Raw genomic sequence first — 23992 nt, forward strand, 5'->3', positions numbered from 1 at the left:
TGGTGTTGTGGTCCAATCACAAGGTCCAGGCCGCAGCCAAGGCAGTCGGCCCCAATTCATCTGGCCAAGGTTGCCTTGATCTGACCAGACGGGGCAGCCAAGAAAAATACCACCAGACAATCCTTTTCACGCTTGACTTAAGCTCAAACATTCTCACAATCCTTGTTTCTCTTATTAGAAAGAGCCGAGCATGAGTCTGCACTCATTAATGCAGTTATTGTTTGGTGATTAAGTCGATTAAGAAAGGGCCCTACGGTTTGAGTAATGTTTACTTGTGGCGGTAACTACCATGGCTTACCCAGACAATTGTGTAGTGAGTGATCACTGTGGATGTGTGTCAGGGGAAACGCATCTTTTTACACAGCTTGATGGGAAAGCACTTCAAAGGGATACTTACAACTTTTGAACTTTGACTGTCAACACTGACACCATGCCAAATATGACCTTTTACTTGGGGCAAAGTGGGACATTATGAGCAACATGCATTTCACCGCCTACCCAATTTTCAGTTCCACCATAATTACTTCTCTTCCTTTTAAGATTTAGGTCGGATAAAGAATGCAGTCTGATCTCGCAGGAGCTGAGCGGTCTCCAGCCAAATAACTCGTGACTCTATTGTTAACTGCTTGCCCTTTGTGGCACATGAAGCTTTTCCAGCACGCGAGGAGGGCAGCAGAAATAAGATTAGTGGCGTTCATAGTCTGGTTTGGGTGCAACTTGGGTAGATATTGATTACACATTTTTTCCAGACAATTGTGGTGCTGTGCACTTTGGATATGTCTATACTCCTTAAACAATGCTGTTGGTGAAAAATTGTACACCTGTGTTTGGCAATAAATCAGGTGCCCTAGTACAGTATATCAGTGGCATTTACAGTTCATTAGATCAGTGCTGCCCTCCTATGGCCATTAGGGAAAACAACAGATACTTCACACTAACACTCGCATGGTTAAAACCACCAATGTTTTCCTGTGTTCATTATTAAAATACATCTTATAATATGTTCTATAATAATGCTTACATTTCTTACCTATGACTTAAAGTTATATATATATAAACGCAATAAAAATAATATTTTGGGCTCTGGTGGTGAGATGCGTCTACCTGGAAATACAGAAGGTGGGTGAATGGGATGGTTCAAGTCTTATCTCTTGGTGTGCTGTAGCACTTGTCTCCTGTCTCCCTGTCTACTGGCCATGCACAAGCGAGGTGTTTAATATCCCTAAAACAGAACAATAAAACAAAGATCAGTGCGTGATGACACAAACTCACAGTAAGTCTACAAAAACAGGACTCTTAGACAAGTTATGGTTTTTATTTTTTCTCACAAACAAAGTTTGTTTACAAAAAGGAACATCAAAAATAAAATTGTACCTATCTATTGCATGTCATGCTGGCAGTTTGAACTACATGCAAAAACAACAATAATAAGAACATTAATAATAATCATTACTGTACAAAAAATGATGGGGAAGATATGAAGCCAAACATTTCAAAACCAAAAGAAAAACACTTTTATTGGGGGAAAAAAGGCTTCTATAAAAAGGGCGTTTTTTTTTTTTTCTGCAGATGGAGTCATGTGTTTGTACATGAGACCAGGGCACAAGACTCCAAAACCACCCGGGTAGAGAAGGTTGTGTGAAACTGCATAGAGGCAGAGAAAAGTCTCCCCGCTCTAAAGACAGAGGGGTGAAGAAAGTAAGTGAATAAAAAACAAAATAGAAGAGTAAAGATGACTGCAGTGCGGGTGCTTGAAACGCAAGCACACGCCATAACATACACAGTTAACCTATACAGTTTGAAGCCCTTACAACATAAAGTCATGCTTCTTCGTCAATGTGGAAAATAACACAACATAGAAACTACATGAAATTATATTTGAACCTATAACTTCTCGAGATCCCTTAGATTGAGTTGCTGTAGAAAGTGATATCTGAGGTATATGGCTTCATTTCATCCATCAATTACGTGACAAACAAAGAAGAAGGTATGATTTAGGTTTTCACCAGAAGGAAAGCAAGAGGTGAAGAATCCCATGGCTTCCTTCAATCACAGATATGCCAGGACCAGATCATGTAGACAGAGACAGACACTTTCCCCAATTCATTTCCAAATGGAGAGCAGAAAGGAAGGTGTCAAGAATAAAGCACACACTTTTTTATGTTTTAAAAATCTTTGACGTTTGGACAAAGACAAGAGGAACAGAGTTAGTGGGTGGACAGACGGTGGGTGTGGCAGTAGTAGCATATTTTCTCTACAGATGTGGGTGACAGAAATACAAAAACTTAGATGGTAACTGAGCATGGATGCAACTTAGCATATGATTGCGAAAGAGTCAATCGGTGTCCCTTTGGTTTTCCAGTGTACTAAATTTATTACAAAAAAATGAGTGTTATTTATTCGAGGTCCCTTGTCTAAATGAGCAGTGCTTAAAATCAAGGTTATCGAGCGTCCTTAGTCGAAGTTGGTGGCATCTGTCGGCATCACATGGGCTGGTGTGCATGTTGTGTGTTTGTGTGTGAAGTAAAGGTTCCTGGTTGGGCTCAGTCGGTGCTGACCTGCGTGACCTGTGCGTCAGCTGTCTGGTTGGTGGACTGAATGAACATTGGTTGGGTCAGCTCCTGTCCTGCTGGCATCGTCACCTGCTGAATCTGATACAACTGCTGTGAAACAGAGAGACAGACGGAGAGGTTGAAGGTCTATGTGTACTTGGATTTTAACAGGATGACATGGTGACAAGGGTTTAGATCGCTCTTGGGTTGTTAAAAGGTGCTATTTATGCTTCTAGGATAAAACACCTTTTATCTGATTGAATTAGAAATTTTACTCACTGTTGTATAATTACATTTCTGGCTAATTCTCACTTGTGGCATATTTTGTGTTATCTGTCTAATGATAGTTGTCTGTAACTGTATCTTGGCCAGGGAAAGGGAGATACCCAATCTAAATGAGGTTTTCATGCTTAAATAAGATTTGGATTAATAATATTTTCCTCCTAGTAGCACGTCAGCTGGTTAGCAGCTAGGTGTGTGCACTAGTTACAATTACAAATGCTAAAAATGCCACAAACAAGGACAATGAGTCCGGTGCCACCTGGCAAATCTGAGATACAAAATTCAGTGTGTAGCTCTAGATGTCTCCGTCATTTCTACAGCTTTGACACATTGGATATATTTGTTGCAATTTTTACCTGTCCGTCAGTAAACTGGTTGAATTGCTGCTGTCCTTGCTGTACCTCTGTCTGTGTGATCTGTAAACAAGCAAATTAAAGAAAATTAACAATTGAGCAATGTAAATGTTTGGATACATCTCATTTGTTTTCTGAATTTTATTTATGCTGCTATCGTGATTACCTGCTGGGTGTTGGCAAGAGTCTGAATCTGTCCTTGGACCACTTGTGCCCCAGAGACAGACTGAGCTAGACGGATGTATTGTAGTTGGCCAGTGTTTAGTTGCACCTACAGTGAACCAACACAAGGGGGAGACAGAGTTTGGTTAAGAGCAAAGGTCATTTGAATCCAGAGGTCACAGCCATTTTCGTCCTCTGGACAACAGCAGCACGGATAATTCACTTTCCTCTGGTGAATTGTTAACTTTCTAAAACGTATGTTTGATGGCAGTCCCACAGCATCGAACCCAAGATCACTTTAGCCATTTCTTCTGTTTGAACCTGATCCCCGCTGCTCGACCTTCTTCACGACATCACCAATCCCTCCCCCTTGTTCATCATCATCTTTCTGTTCCACCTTGATGCCATTTCTTACCGGGATTTGCTGAATCTCTCCTGTGTTAGTGATGATCTGCTGCATGACCTGCATGGTCTGGCCCTGGGCCTGAGCGGTCTGAGCCTGACCCTGAGCTGCTGCAGCCTGGACAATCTGTACCTGCTGGCCCTCACCCACCTGCATGGCCACCGGCGCACTCTGACGGAGAGAAAAGAAGAGAGAGAGGAAAAGAAAGATAAAAGCAGAAGAAGAGGCAGACGGAAAGAGAAGTAACACATTAGTCATTGAAAAGCTACTGGTGCAGACATGTAGTTTAAGATTGACAGCACAAAGATCCAGGAAATCACTAACTTCCCTGGAATGTGATTTTTAACCAGAAGCATAAAGCTCATGTATCCTTAAATATTAGAAGTCTGTTAGAGGATCATCCGGCAGGAACAAAAGACATAGAGACATAAGGTGACAATGCAGGTATCACGACCTCTCTTTCTCTTCTATCTGTCACACTATCCAGGAAAGGCCACCTGATCTCATGCTGCGGCCACCCATACAGACCACTGTCATCCGAGCAGGACCGAGCTCATAAACAGCAGGCACCTACAGGGCTCAGGCAACAAGCATTGGCCTCTGCGTGTGTGGTTAGTGAACATATAAATGCATGCGTGCATGTGTGTTTACCGTGATGGGTGTGCCCTGTGATTGCACCTGCACTTGCTGTAACTGCTGCATGGTGGCACCTTGCAGCATCTGATGGCCGATAGAATAGAATGAGAAAATGAGAGAAAGACACACAGTGAGAAAGCAGCGACAGCAACAACTTAACACATGAATGTAAGCATGTGTGGCGTGTTCGCATAGAAAGCTTAATTGCTAACACAGCAAACAGTGACATATAAGCAGCAATTGACACTTAAAAGCATGGTTATGACATATGCAAATAAAACAGGAGAATTGCACAAAAAAAAAATAAATAAATAATGGTGGAGTTTGGACAGGTTTTAAAAAATGCATGTACATCACAAGTTATGCCAAAGGTTGCATAAGTGCTTATGAGAGAGCTGGTGAAGGGAGAGAAAAATGACAGAAATGGTACAACAGTAACAACGAGTAACACTGAAAGCTCTGCAGACGGACACACGGATACATAAATAAAGGATATGAAATGAGATTTCTGCCCATCACCTTTTACCATTCTAACTCTTTCTTTTCTTTCTCTTGTACTCATTATACTTTTTACTTCTTCTTCGATAGGATTTCCTGCCAACAACTCCCTCCACAGACCACTGTACCATACATAACATGTGTCTGATGGAAGTGGCAGGCTACTGAACTCTTTTACATCAGGTAACACTTCAAGAGAAGAAAGAAGAGGGATAACAGGGATGCGAATAAGAGACAACAAACCAAATGCCTTTTTAGGAGAGTCAAATTTAAACCTTCCACTTATTACCTCAAGAGCCCACCTTTTAAAGTGCTAGCTTTTAAATAAGTTACAATGAGGTCTACGTAAGGTGAGTGTCACAGTGCGACCTCCGTGCTCTCAGCGGGGACTGCAGCAGTCGCAGCACTGGTGAATCAGGCCAGGTCTAAATGACTATGACAGCTCAGCTAAAGGCGGTCTGCTGAAGCAGCACGAAACAGCACAGCAGCCCAGCAGCACAGCTACATGACATGCAGAGACCAAGCTGCAGAGAAGAGCGCTTAGGAGCAAAAGTAGTAGGAATGAGCTCATTAGAAAGAGAGACAACTGAACAGTGCTCCTAATTATGCGTGTTTTTTATCTTACTGTTTAGTGAAACACTGTGATCCTGAGGGGGAATGCAATTTCGCTAGTAGTCTGTGCGAGTGTCGAGAACACAGTTTGTGTGTGTGTGTGTGTGTGTGTGTGTGTGTGTGTGTGTGTGTGTGTGTGTGTGTGTGTACACTGGAGACTTGCTTCCATTAAGAAACAGCTATTGATTTTCACTTTTTATTCTCTTTCAGCTCATTTTTCCGTAGCTGAAACACAGCATTAGTTAGGATGAGAAAGAAGAAGAGAAAAAGTCCAGTGTTTGATAATTAATTTAAGGCAATGACACATTTTTTTCCCTTTTTTTTCTCTCTGTGCTTCACTTATAAAAAGACAAAACATACACTGCTTACTATCCTGTTACAGAAACTCAAGGTTTTACAGCCTACAATATTGCAAAAATAAACAGGGACTGATAGCACAAATTTTAATCAACCAGTTACAGTGTGTCTATAAACATAGTTCATATAAGTAAATAGAGGAAGAGGAAATATTCTCATTGGCAAAGCGCTCAGATCAAATGTTTACTCTGCAGGGTTTCAGAGGGAGGGTGTGCATGTGTGTTGTTATGTGTGCAGGGTGTGTTCTGAGGTTCAGTTATTCCTGCTGGTGGGAGAGTGGTCAGTTCCTAAAAGTGAGCTAATACTAATGTCAATAAAATCAGGCACGATGACCTGAGTAACAAGGCTTTTGCAGCAGGATTCCCAGGACTGGGTGGAGTTTAGAATGTGCGACTTTACACTACTGGGGAGAGGTAATCCTTTTAACACAGACACACACAGACACACACACAGACAGACAGACAGACAGACAGACAGACAGACAGACAGACAGACAGACAGACAGACATGCACACACACACACACACACACACACAAACACACACACGCACACACAGAAATGCACTCTTTTCTTGAAGTTCAGTGCAGGATTCATTAACTTGTAAGGGCTGTGGTTTCACTTTGTTTCTGCTTCTTCTAAATCTTCAGAGCACAGATGTTTTGTACTCTAAAGAGGTTTGTGACAAACGCTGTGAAGAGCTCTTCAAAGCTCTTTGGTAGTACCTGTCCTTGCTGTGGTTGTGCGATGATGATCTGACCAGGCTGGATGGTCGTGGCTGTTTGTGCACCAGGTTGCTGGCCCTGTTGTGTTCCCTGCACCTGTACGGCTCCGGGCTGCTGGGCCAGGGTGAAGTAGTACTGCACCGGCTCTGCTGGAGCTACTGACTGACGCATCTCCTCCTGAAGATGAGAAACAAACACACACACACACACACACACACACAGACACAGACACAGACACAGACACAGACACAGACACACACACACACACACACACACACACACACACACACACACACACACACACGGAAGGAGGCCTATCAGTCCATTACATCTCCATGAATTATTTTTGTTGGTGTAACAGAAGAGAAGAGCAGCTCTGATAAATAACTGATGGGATGTGGCTGGGGAGGAGTAATGTAATCTGGATGTAAGCTCCATTACAAGCATCATACTGGTCAATACCATACACTGCAGGCCTGGAGGCATGCTAGGCTGAACAAGGTGATGTGTTTTTACTCTGATCAGCCAGGAGCAATTTATACAAAAAACTGTCTCAAACATTTGTTACTCCAATAGCTAAAAGGGAAGCAACTAATAATCTGACAGTTATTGATTTATGTATGGAAATCTCTGTCCATCCTCTCCCTGGGTCAACACAAATGCAGCGTCAGAATTTGTTGGGATTCAGTTCACTCAGCACAGTTCAGCAGGTTAAACATTTGCTGGCATGGGGGCTTGAACCCAGGTCGAACAATTCTTATAAATGTAATTATCAGTAAAGACTGACCTGTGTTATGCTGCTTCATAACTGACTAATGAGCGTGGCTTCATCTTGATGATGTTTCTCCATCACCAGAAGCGTAAACACCCCTCTCCCAGCTCCATAACAACACAGCTGAGAGTGTAGGATGTTTACATGCCTGGAGACAGTCTACTTGACAACAAATTTAAATATCTCACTCCTCCATCTGGTATACAAAATTTTCGTACAATACATAAATCTCTTGCTTGAGCACAACTTCAACGCAATATGCTGTTCTCTTTCGCTGTCCTTGTTAAATTAGTTCCTGGGAAGAGACATGTTTAAACACTTCATCCTACTAGTAACTATTAGCTACTAACTCAAACAACTAGTGCCATTGGTGAGGTTACTGTTGGCTGTTAGAGGCAATAAGATGCTGCAAACATCCGACTGAAAGCCCTCGCTGTCCAAACCCCAGCTTCCAGTCAAGGATGTTTACAGCCCCTCCAGGTTGCCAACAATGGAAACGCCCCTGAGATGACATGATATGAAATGAATGATAACTTTAATTTGTGAGCAAATTATTTTTCAAAAAACACTTCAGATACTCCAGCTGTTTGCCTGTCACTGCGCAGGTAATAAGACCATCCTGGAAGTGTATGCTTCCCTACCTGTCGTTTAGGGGGCTTCAGGTCGTCCCGGGGCACAATGTCAATCAAGAAGTCAAACTGGTCGAACTTTGTTATTGCCATGGCAATGTCGTTCCTCTGTAAACATAACAGACACAGAAGGTGATTAGGTCAGAGTCAATATATGCAGCAACCTATATATAAACATGCCTCAAGGCCTAAGGTCAACTCTCTCAAAATAGCCACACGAGAGGATACTTTGGAATTGAAATGAAGTTCCCAGTAGTATTGTAACAGGTATTTGCTTTGACAACTTAGCTCAAAGGAAGACGGGATTTGTTTAGAATTGAAACAATTAGTCGATGGAAAATTAATTTGCAACTATTTTGATGATCAATTAATATTTTGAGTCACGTTTCAAGCAAGAAAAAGCTAAGAATTGTTGTTGTTGCTTGTTCCAGCTTAATAGATTTTGGTTTTGGATTGCTGGTCAGGAACAACAAGTTATTTCAACATGTCACCTTCACACTTTTGTTTTATATACAAAACAATTAATCAAGGAAATCACTGGCAGATTAAATGATAATGAAATGAAGAAAGTTCAACTTTCTTTTTTTCCTTTCTCTTTCTTTTTTTAACCATGAATTAAGACAAATAGATTAATAAAACCAACCAACCTAGCACCACAATACAAAACCGTGGATGTGTGAGATGGGTGGAAATGAACAAGAATGACGTTGTCCTGCACTTATGAGCACACGCTCTCCCACTATACGCCTTCCTATATCCATAGCAGTGTGCTGTCTCTGTGGAATTTTCCACAGGATATTGGCTGTCAGGACCCCCCATTGTGGCCTTCCCTGCACTAGAGGCTATTTATAGTCGCTTGATTAATATCTGGTAACACCAGGTCACATCTACACTTGTTCTATTGATGAGCGTTGCTATGGTGACCCCAACTGGCGTGCCCTCTTCACAATAGGACTCGGGCTCAGCACATGAGTGTATGTGCGAACATGTGTAAATGGAGGGTTGTTTTCCCTAACTGAGACACAAGAAAATCACACATTCATGAGGTGAAGACTCACAGGTACCTCGCCATCTGTGGTACGAAATGTAATTAACATGTAAACCTGCACAGTAAATGAAGTTTCTATTTAAAGCATACAGTCTAAAAACAATGCACTTAATACTAAAAAAATAAATAAATAAAAAAAGGAGCCAGGGACAGAGATAAGCCAAGACAACAGGAAAGTGAACACACTTCCAAAGTAGGTCTTCAATTTTAGACTCCTCTTTTTTTGCTGTCTTTTTTTCTACCTGCACTGGCACTGGCACACACACACGCACACACACACACGCACACACAGGCACGCACACACACACACACACACACACACACACACACACACACACACATATCCATGGGCTGCTAATCTCTCAGAGGTATGTGAATGGATAAAGTGGACTTAAGGGCTTTCATGTTCTGCTCCACAGTTTTCCCCTCTTGACATCCAGGTGAGACAAACTAGCTTGATTTTCCCAACTGCTCCCATCAGCGCCCTCAGGCTCTCTGCTTTTCCCCTTCGCATCATTCCAGGGTCCATCTTATTCGAGTTTGGGACAGCAGAGCAGGCAAAATGGCACCGGAGGGAAAACTGGGTCACCGGTGCCCGCCTGGCTTTGCTTTCAAAGTCAATGGAGGGAAAAAGAACTAAATAGAGGGATAGTCCTCAAGGGGATGCTGGTAGGGGGCCTCTGCTTGTATACGCACACAGACAGAAACACTTACTGAATAGAAAGTAACAAACCAAAATGAGAGCTAAATGCAGGGGTGTGGGAGAAGTTAAAAGGTAAAAGGTAGCACAATAAGGATATGTACAGACGGAAGAAAGAGTTAGGGAAACAAAATGAAGATAGAGTAACGTAATTGTTACAGTAGATGGATGTGGCGACCCCCACAAATTAGCCAGAAGGAGTGTAAGCAAACAGCTGAGTCAAAAATTGACAGGTCAGTCAGTTTGATGTGTAATGAGGTGTGATCTGATCAAAGTAACACATTCTATCTGCCATTCAAGGAGGACATTAAGATGTAAAAGGAGGAGGATGAGGAGAACAGAATTCACACAACTCAATGTGTGTGTCTGACCTGTAGTGTGCGTCTCTTGTTGTCCTCGGTGTGGATCCAGGCTCTGAGGGTGAGCTCTGTGATGAAGATCTGAGCCGCCTTGGCAAACAGGACTGGAGCCTCTGCACTGATCATCTGTATATAGGAGATGGAATTACACTTGGTTAAATACACCCACAGACTATTAAACTTCAATCACATGAATCACTCAGGACCGGAGGAACAAAAGGCTGCACCACATTCACAGGTGCTGCAAAATAATTAATTTGTTTAAAAATGCTAATGTGACAGCCCTCAACTCAAACAGACTATATTGGTAAGCAGAATAATCTCATTATTTCTCAACAAAACATATGAACTTTTCCATCCTTTTCATTGTAAGCTACCTTGAAACCCTTATTTGTCCCTAACAACGATTCTTCTTAGCTTGAAACTCTACTTCTTCATATCGAGTGGCATTCAACTCTCAGACCAAGCCATGTGATAATTGTTTAAGTAAATGGACAGTAATGTGAAGCTTAAATGAACTGTAATAATTCCACACTACTCACATGTGCTTGCACACATGCAGCGAAAGCTACTGTGTCAGGGCTGACAGAAGACAGATATGCTTGTGATCTCCTGATCTCTTTACCAGTATAAGCTGCTGCTTAACTAAGGGGATAGTGCTCTTGACACGACACATTCTAACCGTGCGCACACACTCATGTTGCAAGGCTTTCTCTTTGGAGACTATGAACCACGTTGGCTGATAATCTGGTGAAATGGGGGGAAAATAATTACTCCTCCATGTGCCATAACTGCCTCGTTGAATGCAACTGACAAATGTTAGGAGATTGGTAGGTTCCTCTGAATAGAGGTTGTGCACACATGCCCCAAAAAGCCAGGGATAAAATGAGAACATCTGTAAGACTGGCATTGTTATCAATGTGTGCTTTAAATTGAGTGCTATCAATTGTAATGAGCCCAATACAATTCTCATTGTTAGTTTATTCTACTCAAATGCTCTTCCGACATAAACCACAACTTGCAGAAATGTGGAATGTTTTAAAAAAGTCAACAAGCAGCGAAAATCTAAAGCAAACCTTCTAATCTTCTAATAGCTGCACAATCAGTTTTATAATTTCACTTAATGATGGTTGATTATTGCCTTATGCACATTGTTAATATGGTTTGATGTAAACCCATGTGATATAAATAATGGACTTCTTATCAACAGGCACTGCTAAATGTGCAACAGCTGATAATATTTTTCCATTATAAAATAATCTTTGGTGTTGAGTCCAGCAGGGCCTGAGTGTTCTGAGGAACAGGGCCACATTGAGGAACGTTATCCGAAAGGCTTTAAGGTATTAAAATAATCAAAATGCAGATTATATGTATACGAAAAATTTAACTAAAATCGGATGCATTTAAATCATTGTCAAGATTTATTGCCAGTCTTTATTACCCTTTTTTCCCCAGTCTTACCTTTAAGTGAACTTCTCTCTGCTGTAATTTCAAATACGTTGCAGAAGTGTCTTACGGCCTTATCTACTTGGTCATGTTTGTAGTGGATTTAACCTCTCAGTTTCAAGAAGAGGATAATGTGGCAGTTTGGTTTGTTACATACAACAAATATTCTCACACATTATTGTCATTTATTTAAACTCTTTTCTTACTTTGACATCCTCATCCAGCTTCATAATTTTCTTGATTCGAGCTAGAGGCAACTCCTGCACACGAAAATCCTTCTGAAAGTAACAGATGGCTTTCCAGTTAGAGACATTAAAGACACAGAGTAGAGCACAAATAAGTTGAGTTTAGTATTTACATTTGTGTATGTTTGAAACCATATAAAACCATTGAATTTTAGTGTTGTCACTGATATGTGTTGGTCTTGTCTATTTCAGAGGGCATAACGTACCACAGTCAGGTTCCTGATCTCCTCCATGACACGAGGCCAGAAGGACTGCAGGGTTTGCTGGGCATCGCTGCCCCCGGCTCCAAACGCATCTGCGGACATCTTCTACTCTGCTGCATGGAGGGATGACAAGGAGGAGAAAGGAAGAAGCAAGTGTTAAATATTAGAAAAGTCAAAAACAAAGACGTGATGTGAAGATTAAGAGACACAGGGGACAGGTCATTCACTAAGAACAAAGGACACCAGGACACAGAATACAGTGTCAGTCCAAGCCAGGCCAGCGCTGCCCAGAGCTCTCCCCGTGTGTCACAACCACATATCCTATCACAGCCTATAATTATAATACAGTGAAATCTAAAATAGAGCACCAATGGGCTTCTATTCTCGTACTTGTGGGATGTTGACATGCCCAAGAACCCACCACCAGACTAGCTGCACACTCCCCGATTATGAATGGCTCCATCACCTTTGGCCCATAGCTGGAGCTCCTCTGCAAACACAAGCACGTCATGTGCAAGTCAATAGCTGCTGGTGACCCTGTGCACTGAGGACACATGTGTGTTTGTGTCATAGAGAAAAGATCTCCTGACAACAACTGGATCCTATTTTTTTGAGGCGCACACACACACACACACACACACACACACACACACACACACACACACACACAAAAATCAAAAGTGGTAAAGTGAAATGAAGCAACTGTTACAAATACATGCATGCAGACATAAAAGCCAGTGCTTCTACAAGGGGTCTGACGGTTTGAAAGAGGATCCAGCAGGTTACTATGGCATGCCAGGAATCTGCTGGGGGAATATTGGCCTGCCTGTCTGAGCACGCAGAGCTTGGAGTGTCTGGATCGCACTCTTTCACTCTCTCCCTTTTCTCCCTACCTCAGTAGATTCAGCAGAAGGGAGAAGAAAAAGAGACATTGGGGGACAGAACAAGAGATGAGTGTGTGGCGCTACTCAAGGGAGACTGAGTGTGTTTGTGTGTGTTGCTGAGGGAGGGGTAGTGCCTTGTCCAGTTCAGCATTAATCCAGCGCTAAGACAAAGTGCCAAAGGGTTTAACAGGGGGAGGTAAGAGAGAGACAGGGCCGCAGTCAGACTGCTGTGCAAACTAGCTATGTGGGTCAAACAAGACAGAAAGAGGGAGACACAGAGAGAAAGAGAGAGACATGACAGTACAAAGAAAAAGAGTGTTAGGAGAAGGGGGGGGTCTCCTCTTTATCTTCTCTTTCTTTTCTCACTCTGAGCCAACAAGCATGAATGGCTGCAGCTCAGGTCCAGCTGACAGACCAATACAATACAAAAAGACAGCCTTTCAAACACTCCATCCAGTGTCTCCTCCTCTAGGTCCTGTTACAGTTGTGTTGTATGGGATTGCTTTGACTTTGGGTCCAGGTCAGCTCCTTTATTCATACCAGTTAAGTGCAGCTGTGAATATTTTACACCGATAAATCACTAATTCAGAGTGCAAACCCTTTACCTGATTGATTTTTGACAGGAAAGATCGCTTTGTCTGGCCTTTGTGGAAGTTACTGAATAATATAGAAGAAGCACTGCTGCATCCTGTTCTGTCATTCAGTTTTCGACAGAGAGTAACCTAAATCAATGAGACAGAATAGCAGTGGGGAGGGGGGGGCTTTATATAAATCAATCAGGCCGCTTGTAGCTATGACATGCCAGGCTAGTGATTGACCTTGACAATGTCTCCCCTTCTCTGTCTGATGCTCCAGTGTCCAGTTGCATTTCAAGGTTGATTGAAATCCTGCAGTCACTAGAACAATCCCAGCATTCCATGCGGCAGGAATGACTGATGGGAAGTGTAGTTTTTCCTCCACTTCCCAATGGGCGAACTGACCTCTGCCAGTTCTTTCACTGCCTCTGTGTAGTTTGCAGCACCATGACCATGCAAATAGGCCCAACAAAATAAGAGCGATGAGAGCCATTTGTTTTTCTATCTAAATGGCATTTTACCACTGGTATCAGCACATGATCTTGTGATCATTTTGAACAACACAACCTTGTGTATCTGCGTGTGCACTATCTGCCAGCTTGTGTGGCTCTCTCCAACTGGTAGCCAGATAAGAAACCATAATTAGGAATTTCACTTAACATCATTACAGACAACCATCAGGCTAATTACCATGGTAACAACACCGAGGCCCAGAGGAAGATAGGAGTTAAAATAGCAAATGATTCAATTGATAAAAAGTAAAACACACAGGCCACCCCAGCTCCTCCTTCTGCTCTCTCATACATACCTCACTTCTCTTAAGCTCCTGCCTTTACTTTCAAAACAGAGAGAGAGAGAGAGAGATCTTATTAAATCACATACACCCCAACCCCCTCTCTCTGACCCCGTGACCTTCAATCTAAATACACAGCCACGCACTAACCACAGCAGCAGGAGGAGGGGAAGTCAGTATGTGAGAAGAAATGAGAAAGCAAGTGTGATGAGGCGGGCTGAAGTGTGAGTGGGGGGAAAAGAAAGAACATATGTGAGAGAGGCTAAGTAACAACATGTCCTTGAGTGTTGCTCCTCCAAGCCGGTGTTCAACCTACAGTAAACCAATATTACCATATTTCCCAAGGCCTTGCATCAATGGAAAGTTTGCGTGGGAGATTGCTGATGTCTGACACACAAATACAGAACATAATGTCTTCTGCTGACTTATGCAACACCTTCTATGGTCTATTCAAATAAACACTCTGAGAGGTGCTATCCAATGCACAAAGAAAATCAATTTTGATACTCCCCGAAAGCTAATAAATGTCAGCATTATAAAACTTATAACAATCTGGAGGTGGATACATATAAATATAGAACGCCAGCGTCAAAATGGCTTATTTTATCTGCAGTGACAAGTACCATTAGCTTCTGTATTTCAGGTCTCCAATCAATAGTAAGTTTTGAAGTACTTCTTAAAAATGAGAATCTGGACTAAAGAATTTGTTGAAGCTTGTTTGTCCGGTTCACTTCTTACTACCTGTTGTCAGTGTTGTAAGTCGCTCTACATCAAGTATCGACAAATGTTGGGAATGTACCGTGCTTTCATGTGAGATTGTTTTTCTTGATAATGCAGTGGATCATTCTGTTCAATGAACCTGACAAGTTAATCTACGCTGTGTTGTTCTAAGCTGCTACTGTATGCTATATTAGGGTACATCGTGTTGTTCTGCACTGTGCACCTCTCCTCTCCTCTTCCCTGCGGTTCTGTTGTCCTTCATCAGGTCATCGAGACAGAGAGATGGGTTGGTGTTGGGTTTCCTAGGAACTCTGCTCTGTGTATGTGTATCTTTGAGGACAAATGTGATGTCTGCACTTTGTCGACATTGTCCAACACAGCAACTCGCTCTTCCTCCTTCAGCGGCTTTACATCTCTCTTCCTGTCTCTTCTCCAGTTCTTCCCATCTCTCTCTGTCACTCCTGGGTACGCGTAACTTTCTTCCTGTCTTACTTACTTTTACCTGATCCCCCTCTTCCAACTTCTCTGGGAAAGTCAATGTTGCTCCGCTTCCAGCAGCTGAATCAGCGCTAATGTTCTCACAGCCCCGTCCTGCATCTCTCTTCTCTCGTTCTCATCCCTCCCTCCCCCCTCCCCCTCTTGCTTGCTGGCACGTCACATCAAGTGGCCACTCACAGCAGCATCAGCAACTCGCTCCAACTCTGACATCACACCACTTTACATGAGCCTTCAATTCCTGTCCAAATAAACCTGATAGGACCTTGGATCAGTGCAGGCAGAAAGGCTAAAGACCGGAAAAATACAACAAGATAGTATCGCTTAGCCATGTATCTATCTATTTGCTCCTTAAAATTAGTATAAGAGAGGGAAAACAGCAAAGACACACTGCAAAGTTTTATGCTTGCAATTCCACACATAGGCATCATTTCAAAAGTGAGTACAGTGGAGCAAATTAATTAACTGGTCTTTGGTTAAAGTGAAATGTTTTGCCGTTAACTGCCCCTTAATCACCTGACAATTGGTGTAAAGTGAGCTTAATTTTGCTGATTGCAGTTGATAGGTAATGAGGTAAGGCAGTTTGGGACAACCTGAAGGCCTATTTGAGGCAGAAGAGTGAACTTTTCCCTGAGGGGTTTCAGTATCACATTGTTGCAGTGCTGAGGAAGAATTCATCTCATCACAGATCTTTCCCTGGAGCAGGGCTGACACTTCACATCGAAGCAGATGTGCATTGAGAAGACCTGACTTACACAGAAGCAGAGTGTCATATACTGTACCAAGTTAGTGTGTCATTTTGTGCCAAGCATAATTTCCGTTAAGTGAGAACTCTTACACCTCAATCACAAAAAACTTTGTCAGTGTAAAGACATCAGTGTAGCCATTTAATTAATGTGTCTGGTTGATTTGATTAATTTTAATAATCTAAGACTGTAAAAAGCAGTGAGAAAGTACTACACTTATGTGGATAATAACTCAGAAATTAAAACATAAACATAAATTAGTACAGCCACAATCCAGATCACTACTTGCATATAACATGGTTGTTTGGAATATAGTTCAGTCCAACTTTTTACAGCTCCCTTTTAAAACACAAGTGAATGTTCATAAACAAGGAGAAGAGAAAACTGACATAAATTGTGTTGACAAATGTTAGAGCGAGGGCATGACAGAGAGGAAGGAATAAAAGAGATACAGTTGATTTCTTTCCCCCCATACTATGACCTTAAAGTAACCTTCCACATTATTACTCTTCATGGTTACACAGAGCTAAAACATCAGGGAGTACAAAGAGCAAATATGTAGCCACATGAACTGGTCACCATTCAGTTTCAATACAAATGATGAAATCAAATGAAAGACATTTTTTGAATGATATAGAACCAACTATGGGATGAGTGTTGCTACACTGACATGTATTTAGCAAGAGGTCAGTTTTCCACATGCTGCTGTGTGAAACTGTCAATGCTGCAGAATGGACAGTTCTGCAGGAAGGTCACTAAAGGTTGATGTCTGCTAGGTTTTAACTGGCCTCCGACGCAGAAAAGCGAATGCAGCTGTGTTTACACAACATACATTACCATAAACCAGGATATATCATTGAACCACTTAATGTTTAACATTAGGCGTTTACTACGACAGTTTTATTCTGATCTACTGTACCCAAACAGATGGAATAAATACAGCCTAGATAACAAATGTCAAGCTGTCAAACATTCAGTTCAATTGATGACCATATATCAAATGGGCCGTTTGTACAAATCCTGAACTATTAAAGTGTTCACCTTGATGAACCCAATCACAAATGGCATACAGACTGGCATGGTTACAACATGCAGGGTAAATGATTTACTCATGCAAAACAAAAAAAACAAGAAGTTCCCAGCCAGGAATTACAGATTAACTACTGGGAAACGCACAACATTTTCACAGATGTTGGTGCTAATGTTTCGTGATTAAAAAAAAAAAACAGACAGGGTTATAATGACGGACGTGCTCACTGTGACCTGTAGTGTAACATCTCTTTGGCATGGCTGGACCGATCCAGCCAACCAAACAGCCCTGCAAACTTTGCCCTTGGTTCTGCTTCAAGCCAACTCCAGGAAGTGCTAGTCACTGATCTCCCAAGGTCATTCAACAGAGGAGAGAGAGAAACCAGAGAGGGAGGAGGGAGGGAGAGAGAGAGAGAGACAGAGAGAGGGAGAGAGAGAGGGAGAGAGAGAGAGATGAAAGAGAGAAGGGGAGGGACAGGGGGAGGATAGAAAAGGACACGTTTTTCAACTTTCACTGCAGCACTTAAGTGACCCCAGTGGTGCGGTCTGTGTACTTTCTAAGACGCTTAATAAAAACATCACATACTTAACATATTAGCTATGTACTGTATCCCCCTTTGAGTTTCACTTCTCATCTCCCGCTACATGTTTCCTTCTCGTTGCTGACAGAGAGACTGCGGGGAGCCAATCTCACATTCCTGTGACCTTCATCCAATGCTAGGCCCAGTCCCTGGCGTCAAAGAAGGCAGGGCTAAAGCTACCTGCATATTACATGCTGGAACACAGCTGACTCCCCCTGGCTGCCCACACACACTGTCTTTACTGACAGTGTGCACATGTAAAAACACGAGGGGGGGGGGGGCAAGGGCAAAAGAGTGAATGCACAGCGGTGATAAGGTGAAAGGCCTAGCTATGTCTAAGTGGTTTGCGTGTGTCATTTACTTTTTCCTCCTCCGGTGTCCCTATGGTACAGCGTAGGGCACAAATGATATTCAAATCTCATGCAGACAGCAGCCAGCCCTGGGATTTGGCAGCAAGGGCTTCAACTTAAGAGTTATTTTTAGTCTCTCTCTCTCAGTCTCTCGCACACACTCTCTCTCTCTCTCTCTCTCTTTCCCCAATGGGACTTTGTTTTGTCAAAGGCACCAATGGAAACTTTCAATTAAGGAGCAAGGGAAAGGAGAGAAAGGGAGTCAGAGGCAAGTGAGAGAAGAGGCACCCTCCAAAGATTCCATCAGAAGAGATCAGATCAAACTATTAGCCTCCCCTGCCCCTGAAGCTGACAGGCTGACAGTCTGTCCCATCTGGGCGTCTGTCACTGTCGGGGAGGGGGCCTGAGGGGTCCTGAGGTCACTGCAACCAGCTGCACCTCCACCCCTGGAGACCCCTAACACCAACAGTGACAACAACATTGAGAGATGTCCTCTCAGAGTCCTCCATATATGACAAAACCTCAGTTCAACATAGGTGCCATCTTTGCTGCTCAGCTCTGCGTCACTGTCTGGAACTAACATGTAAACAAGGACGTTACATTGGAAAGCGGGGTCCGGACCAGCACCCTGAGGTGCTGTGGCCTCCAGGACATCAATACCACCAAGACAGTGAAGCACTTCTAAGTAGAGAGTCAGAGCCTGGCAGCTATGCACTTCCATGCGGCCGATAACAGGACACTGAGTAAGTGTTTAAGTGTGTATTCGGTGTGGTAGTCCAAAGTCAGAACACAACAAGTGACAACCACAGACAGACTTCACTCTATATTGATACTTTGAGGATGAAAATATAACAAAAAAAAAGCAACAAGAAGAACCATCATAGTTTGTTTTTTTAACCACAGTTCACTCTCTAAAAAGCATTAATGCTGTACTGAAGTAATAACTGAAGGACATGGATGAGACACACACACACACACACACACAACTCCAGTCTTCCAAGGAGAGTACTACAGGACAGGAAAGGGAGGGGGACTGAGGACGGCTGTAAAGGACAGACACAGTCTCATCACTGCAGAGCATGATGGAGAGAGAAAAGACATCAGAAAGTGAACAGAGGAGAACTATTTATTCAGAAAATTTAAGTCTAACCAACTTGACAAGTCTCCTCTCTATGTGTGTTTTCAGCGGTCAGACTTACCCCTGTGCCCTTCATGGTGAACAGTCTGCCCTGGTGGAGCAGAGCAGAATAGAGGGAAACAGATAGCCCCGTTCAAGTCTCCTTGAGAGCAGCAGCGGCAGCAGGAAGAAGAGGCACAGAGGTTGACAGAAAAACTCTCTCAAGCTCCTTCACTTCCTCCGGTTCCCTGATCGTATCAACAGACAAAAGGCACTCTGGCTCCACTGGACGGCTTTAAAAAGGCTCTAAGCCCGGACACACAGAAGAGCAAGCCCCCCCCTTCTTCTACCCCTCCCCCTCTCTCTCCCACTCTCCCTTTACACATTGCCCTGTCTCCTTCAGCAGCCCCCCAGCGTCCTCCTCCTGCCTCAACATACAGCCCCGTCTCTCCTGTTTCTCTGACCAAGTCCCCTCAACTCGCTGACCTTCTGTGTTTCTCTGTCTTTTTTACTCTATAACCCCTCTCCCTCTCTCTAACCAGTGACCTGTGCGTTTGTCTTTGAGCTGACCCCTGGCCCGGCGCAGAGAAGAGGACGAGAGGGAATAGAAAGCCAGCACAGCAGCAAGCAACAGCGCAACAGCAGGCAAACAGTACAGCGGCACTCCCGACTCTCAGACAAAAATCTCTAGCCTCCTTCCCCTTTAACATTCAAGAGTAATCAATCTAGCATGCTACATGATACTCAAACCCCGCCTCACACCCGGCTCCCACCTCACTCTTACACTTGCAACCAGTGAGAAGACAGGGTCCTCCTATGCCATTGGATGTTGCACACACCAATCAGCTCTGACACATCCCCTGCTCCTCCCCTTTCCTCCGCCCAACCCCCTTTTACCGACAGCCAACTTCCTGCTCTAAGTTACCTTGAGCTGCAGGATAGGGGTCAGGGAAAAGAAAAGAGGAAGAGAGAGTAAAGAGGAGAATAGGTGAAAAGGAGAAAATAAAGTTGTGGAAAGCTCTTCGGAGAGTGTGTGAGGCTGTGCTCGTAGTGGCTTGCCTCGGCATGGTTTGTCCTCAGGCGTTCCCTGCCTCTCCTGCTGCTGGACGGATGAGAAAGGTTCCACGGGCTGCTCTCTGACAACTGCTCTCTGCTTATTTACAATGTCAAACTAAATGTCTCCCTCCGCCCCGCCTCCTCTCTGCCGCTACAGGCTGACAGCACAGTGATGCAGGCAGCCACGCTGGCCCTCACTGGTTAAAAGAAGTGCCAGAATAGATGCCGCATGTTGCATCCACATGATTTAAAGTACAAAAGCATACTAGGCAGACTCCTGTCTCATACGTGTGCACAGGCACACATGCACATCCACACACACACACATACATGTTTTGTCCTTGCTTTCTCATTCATCCTTGCTCACAGCCACAGGTACACACCGCAAACATCTAGCCTCTAACCAGCCTACCTGTTATAATCATTGTACTCTTAATATTATGCTAACAGAGGAACATTATCTACATACATGATCCCTCATTATATGTTTAGAATATTAATTAGTTAAATTAGACTTTATTCAACAAATTCTCACGACTCATGAGAAATTTCACTTACGCAGCTTACAACCACAACATAAATCCAATGACACCCTAATTATGTTGTCAATCAAATTTACACAAAAACTAATTACTGCAAAACCATTGCAGAGCTTGGCACAAAATGAAATAGAAACAGCTGCCTTGTGAGCAGTCACAGAACAGGGAGAAAAAAAGAGTGCATTTGATTCTTGTCCTATTTGTGGATAAACAAGACTTAAGAGATATGGGTGAAAGTCTGTAAACAAAGACATTGTTGTCTTGACTCCAAAAACTATGCTCACAGCAACTTCCACAATTAAAACGTCACCAAAAAACCACGTCAGCAATGTCATACAATGTCCTTCTTGTTAACTCACCAGTTTAATGTGCATGCTTTCTACAGAGTAACCTTTACTTTGGAGCACCAAGGCAGGACACTCATGGTGTTTAATGCACCACTGACTGCATCAGTAATTCCACATCGACACACGTAAAGCTTAGACGAAGTGATAAGAAGGGAGAGAAACTGAAGGTGTGATGGTGATGAAATTGTCTTCAAAGTAGGTTTTAAGTGTAAAGGATGGTGGTATGATCTGAAGCTTTATGCTGCATATTACTGCAAATCCTGACAGTAGTGAGGAACACAACAAGCTTAAGAGAGAGAAAGAGAGCAAACCTGCCCCATCAATGAAAAACCTAGAGGGGGAGGGGAACCGGAAGGATGGAGAAGGACAGAGAGGAGAGTTGTTTCAGGATGGGAGGGGTAGAGAACAAGTGGAGAGAGGGCGAGAGAACAAGATAGAGACTCAGGAGAAACAAAGCTAAATGTTCCCTTTTCTATTTTAGTGAGGAGCATGGGGACTAGAGCAGGTACTACAGCGATCCAGTTAATGATTAGAGTGGAACTGCACAAAGATTACTCTCTCCAGCATGGCTACCGTGCCAGAGCAGCTCTCTCTGTAGGTGCATTCTGGCTACCCAAAATGCCACAGTAATGACACCTGGCAAGGTCACCGTACAAATGAGACCTTCCCATGACCCATGCTGCCCGTAGCAGGGACATGTTTGCTCTCACTGACGCCGTTTAGAGATAAACATCCACCTGCCAGACTTTAGGGTTTCATATACACACAGCACCCTCCGGGTAGCAAGGCCAAGCCATGCATTCACCCACAAATATGCAAAAATACATGCACACCCGCTTATCTAAATGTTTAGCTGAATGACTTGCACATAAATTACTCAGGGATTAAGTCCCCTGATGTATGAATGAACCTCATGCAGACACTGTTATTTTAGACATACATGTACAGAGGACAATGATTAAGAACAGAACATTAATACAACTATTCTAAATTAATAAATTAAATTAAGCTGTAGGAATGGCTGCAAACTGTACACAGTATCTTTCTCCAATGCTAATGATGAATGGGAAAAGCTACAGGACCTTTGAAACTCATATTCACAGGGCATATAGCAGAGAGCTAGTATTGTTTTCAGTACATTATGAATATGAAAGAGGCGAATTTCTGATGACGAATGAATTTTGTTTTGTTATCAGTGAAAGAAAAAAATCCAACTAAACACAAGTGCAGCTTCATGTTGGATGACTGCTCAGTCTCGTTCTGCTTGTTGTGACTGAATTTAAAGTTATCTTTAATTATTTAAGTGTTATACGGTATGTACATTGAGTGTTTAATCTAGAACAGGAGTGTAGCTAACACTGACCCGAGTACCAAAACAGAGACACACTTTATAGTTACATATAAATAGTATTGGGCATTTACACTGGAAATAGGGCAACTTTGGCATTTAACGCGTCAGCCTTTAATACCGTGTCGCACTTAAACTAGGTCGCTACATTATATATCATAAGCCAGTTAGGATAACAAAGTGGCTAGCCGGAGACAACGAAACCAATGCAACACCACACGTTAGCAGATGGAAGTCCGTATTTAAATATCAAACTAAGGTCGCTATAGTAGACTACTATATTTAGATGCACCGTAGCGCATATAACATATCGACAGCTTAATACGTATGACAGCAACCTTAAACACATACATTTAATACTAGTAGCTAGCGTTATGGTGGTGGTCACTGTTGAAAGGGACTTCGGGCTAACGTTAGTGAAGTTAATGTTAGCTTGTAGGACATGCACACTGGTGACTGTTGTACAGCACAGGTGACCATCCGCAGTGTGCGTAATTTTAATCACCACTGGACAACGAGTCCTGCCATCAAATGAAAGTTTGCAAAGCTTTCCAAAGCTAGGAAGAAGCAGTCTAACCAATAAAGACAACGTTTGGATCTGTCCTTCAGACCAATCAAACCTCGGACTAGATTCCACCAATCAAGGTTTTTAGGGCTAAGTTCGTTCTGCAACTGACGCCATTCGGGGCCCAGTAGAAATGGCCAGTCCGTTTGACAATCACTGAGACAAGAGCCAACATGGCGGACAAAGAGCATCAGTTTCCTGACCGCCCGTGATCCCTTCAGCGGGCCACCAATAAGCGCCTCAGAGAGCGGGGAGGGAAATGGCGCCTATGTTCATCTTCCAAAACAATCGTCTATTGGTCAAGAACGGCAAATGAAAAAAGTGAACTAATTGCCCCTACTTCCACCCAACACGCACCCCTTTCTTGTAAACGTTCAACACACAAAACGAATTTTAATTTCTTACTCACTTTGTTTTACGGGTTCGAAGTGAAGTCCTGCTCAGCGTATTATTTATTTTATTTAGCTAGCAAGGGGAAACAAGATGGCTGCTATTCGAACCGGAAAGAGTTTGACGCACGTACGCGATGACGTGACTGTTACGCTCCCTGACCGACACCGTCTATCTCCATCCATGCTTTATTAAATTCGCTAAATTGAAAGGGGTTTATGGGTTTTATCAAACTATTTATTCCTCAAGTATTATTGGTCCCAGTGAGACATAAGTGAACTGATAAAAACGACAATGAATCCAATTCCAATGTGGCAGTTAACGTGGTCGGTATATATACAACTATTGTACTCATATTATTAATAATAATAATAATAATAATAATAATAATAATAATAATAATACAGATTCAATGCCATAATGTTTTTTCATTAAATTCCTACATCTGACCACATTATAAATGCCTGCATTATACTG

The 23992-nt window shown here is 42.9% G+C and overlaps 1 protein-coding gene across 12 annotated transcripts; it reads right to left on the reverse strand.

Moving 5' to 3' along the window:
• Nucleotides 1-1294: 1294 nt before the first annotated feature.
• nfyc (nuclear transcription factor Y, gamma) lies at nt 1295-23624 on the reverse strand. Of its 12 annotated transcripts, none has more exons than XM_056399303.1 (11): nt 23535-23624; nt 11984-12093; nt 11739-11807; nt 10099-10212; nt 7992-8087; nt 6579-6755; nt 4404-4472; nt 3765-3923; nt 3354-3458; nt 3191-3250; nt 1295-2663 (listed from the first exon to the last, which is right to left on the reverse strand). In XM_056399303.1, the coding sequence occupies exons 2-11, from the start codon at nt 12080-12082 to the stop codon at nt 2544-2546; spliced, it is 1068 nt and encodes a 355-aa protein (XP_056255278.1). In that variant the 5' UTR covers nt 12083-12093; nt 23535-23624; the 3' UTR covers nt 1295-2543. The 12 variants fall into 12 exon arrangements, with proteins under 12 accessions (XP_056255278.1, XP_056255270.1, XP_056255275.1 ...); XM_056399295.1 differs by having other exon boundaries at nt 11739-11810; XM_056399300.1 differs by having other exon boundaries at nt 11739-11810; nt 11984-12090; nt 23535-23553.
• Between the last annotated feature and the right edge of the window lie 368 nt (nt 23625-23992).

Source organism: Seriola aureovittata, chromosome 16, assembly GCF_021018895.1.
Source record: "Seriola aureovittata isolate HTS-2021-v1 ecotype China chromosome 16, ASM2101889v1, whole genome shotgun sequence".
Classification (NCBI taxonomy): Eukaryota; Metazoa; Chordata; class Actinopteri; order Carangiformes; family Carangidae; genus Seriola; species Seriola aureovittata.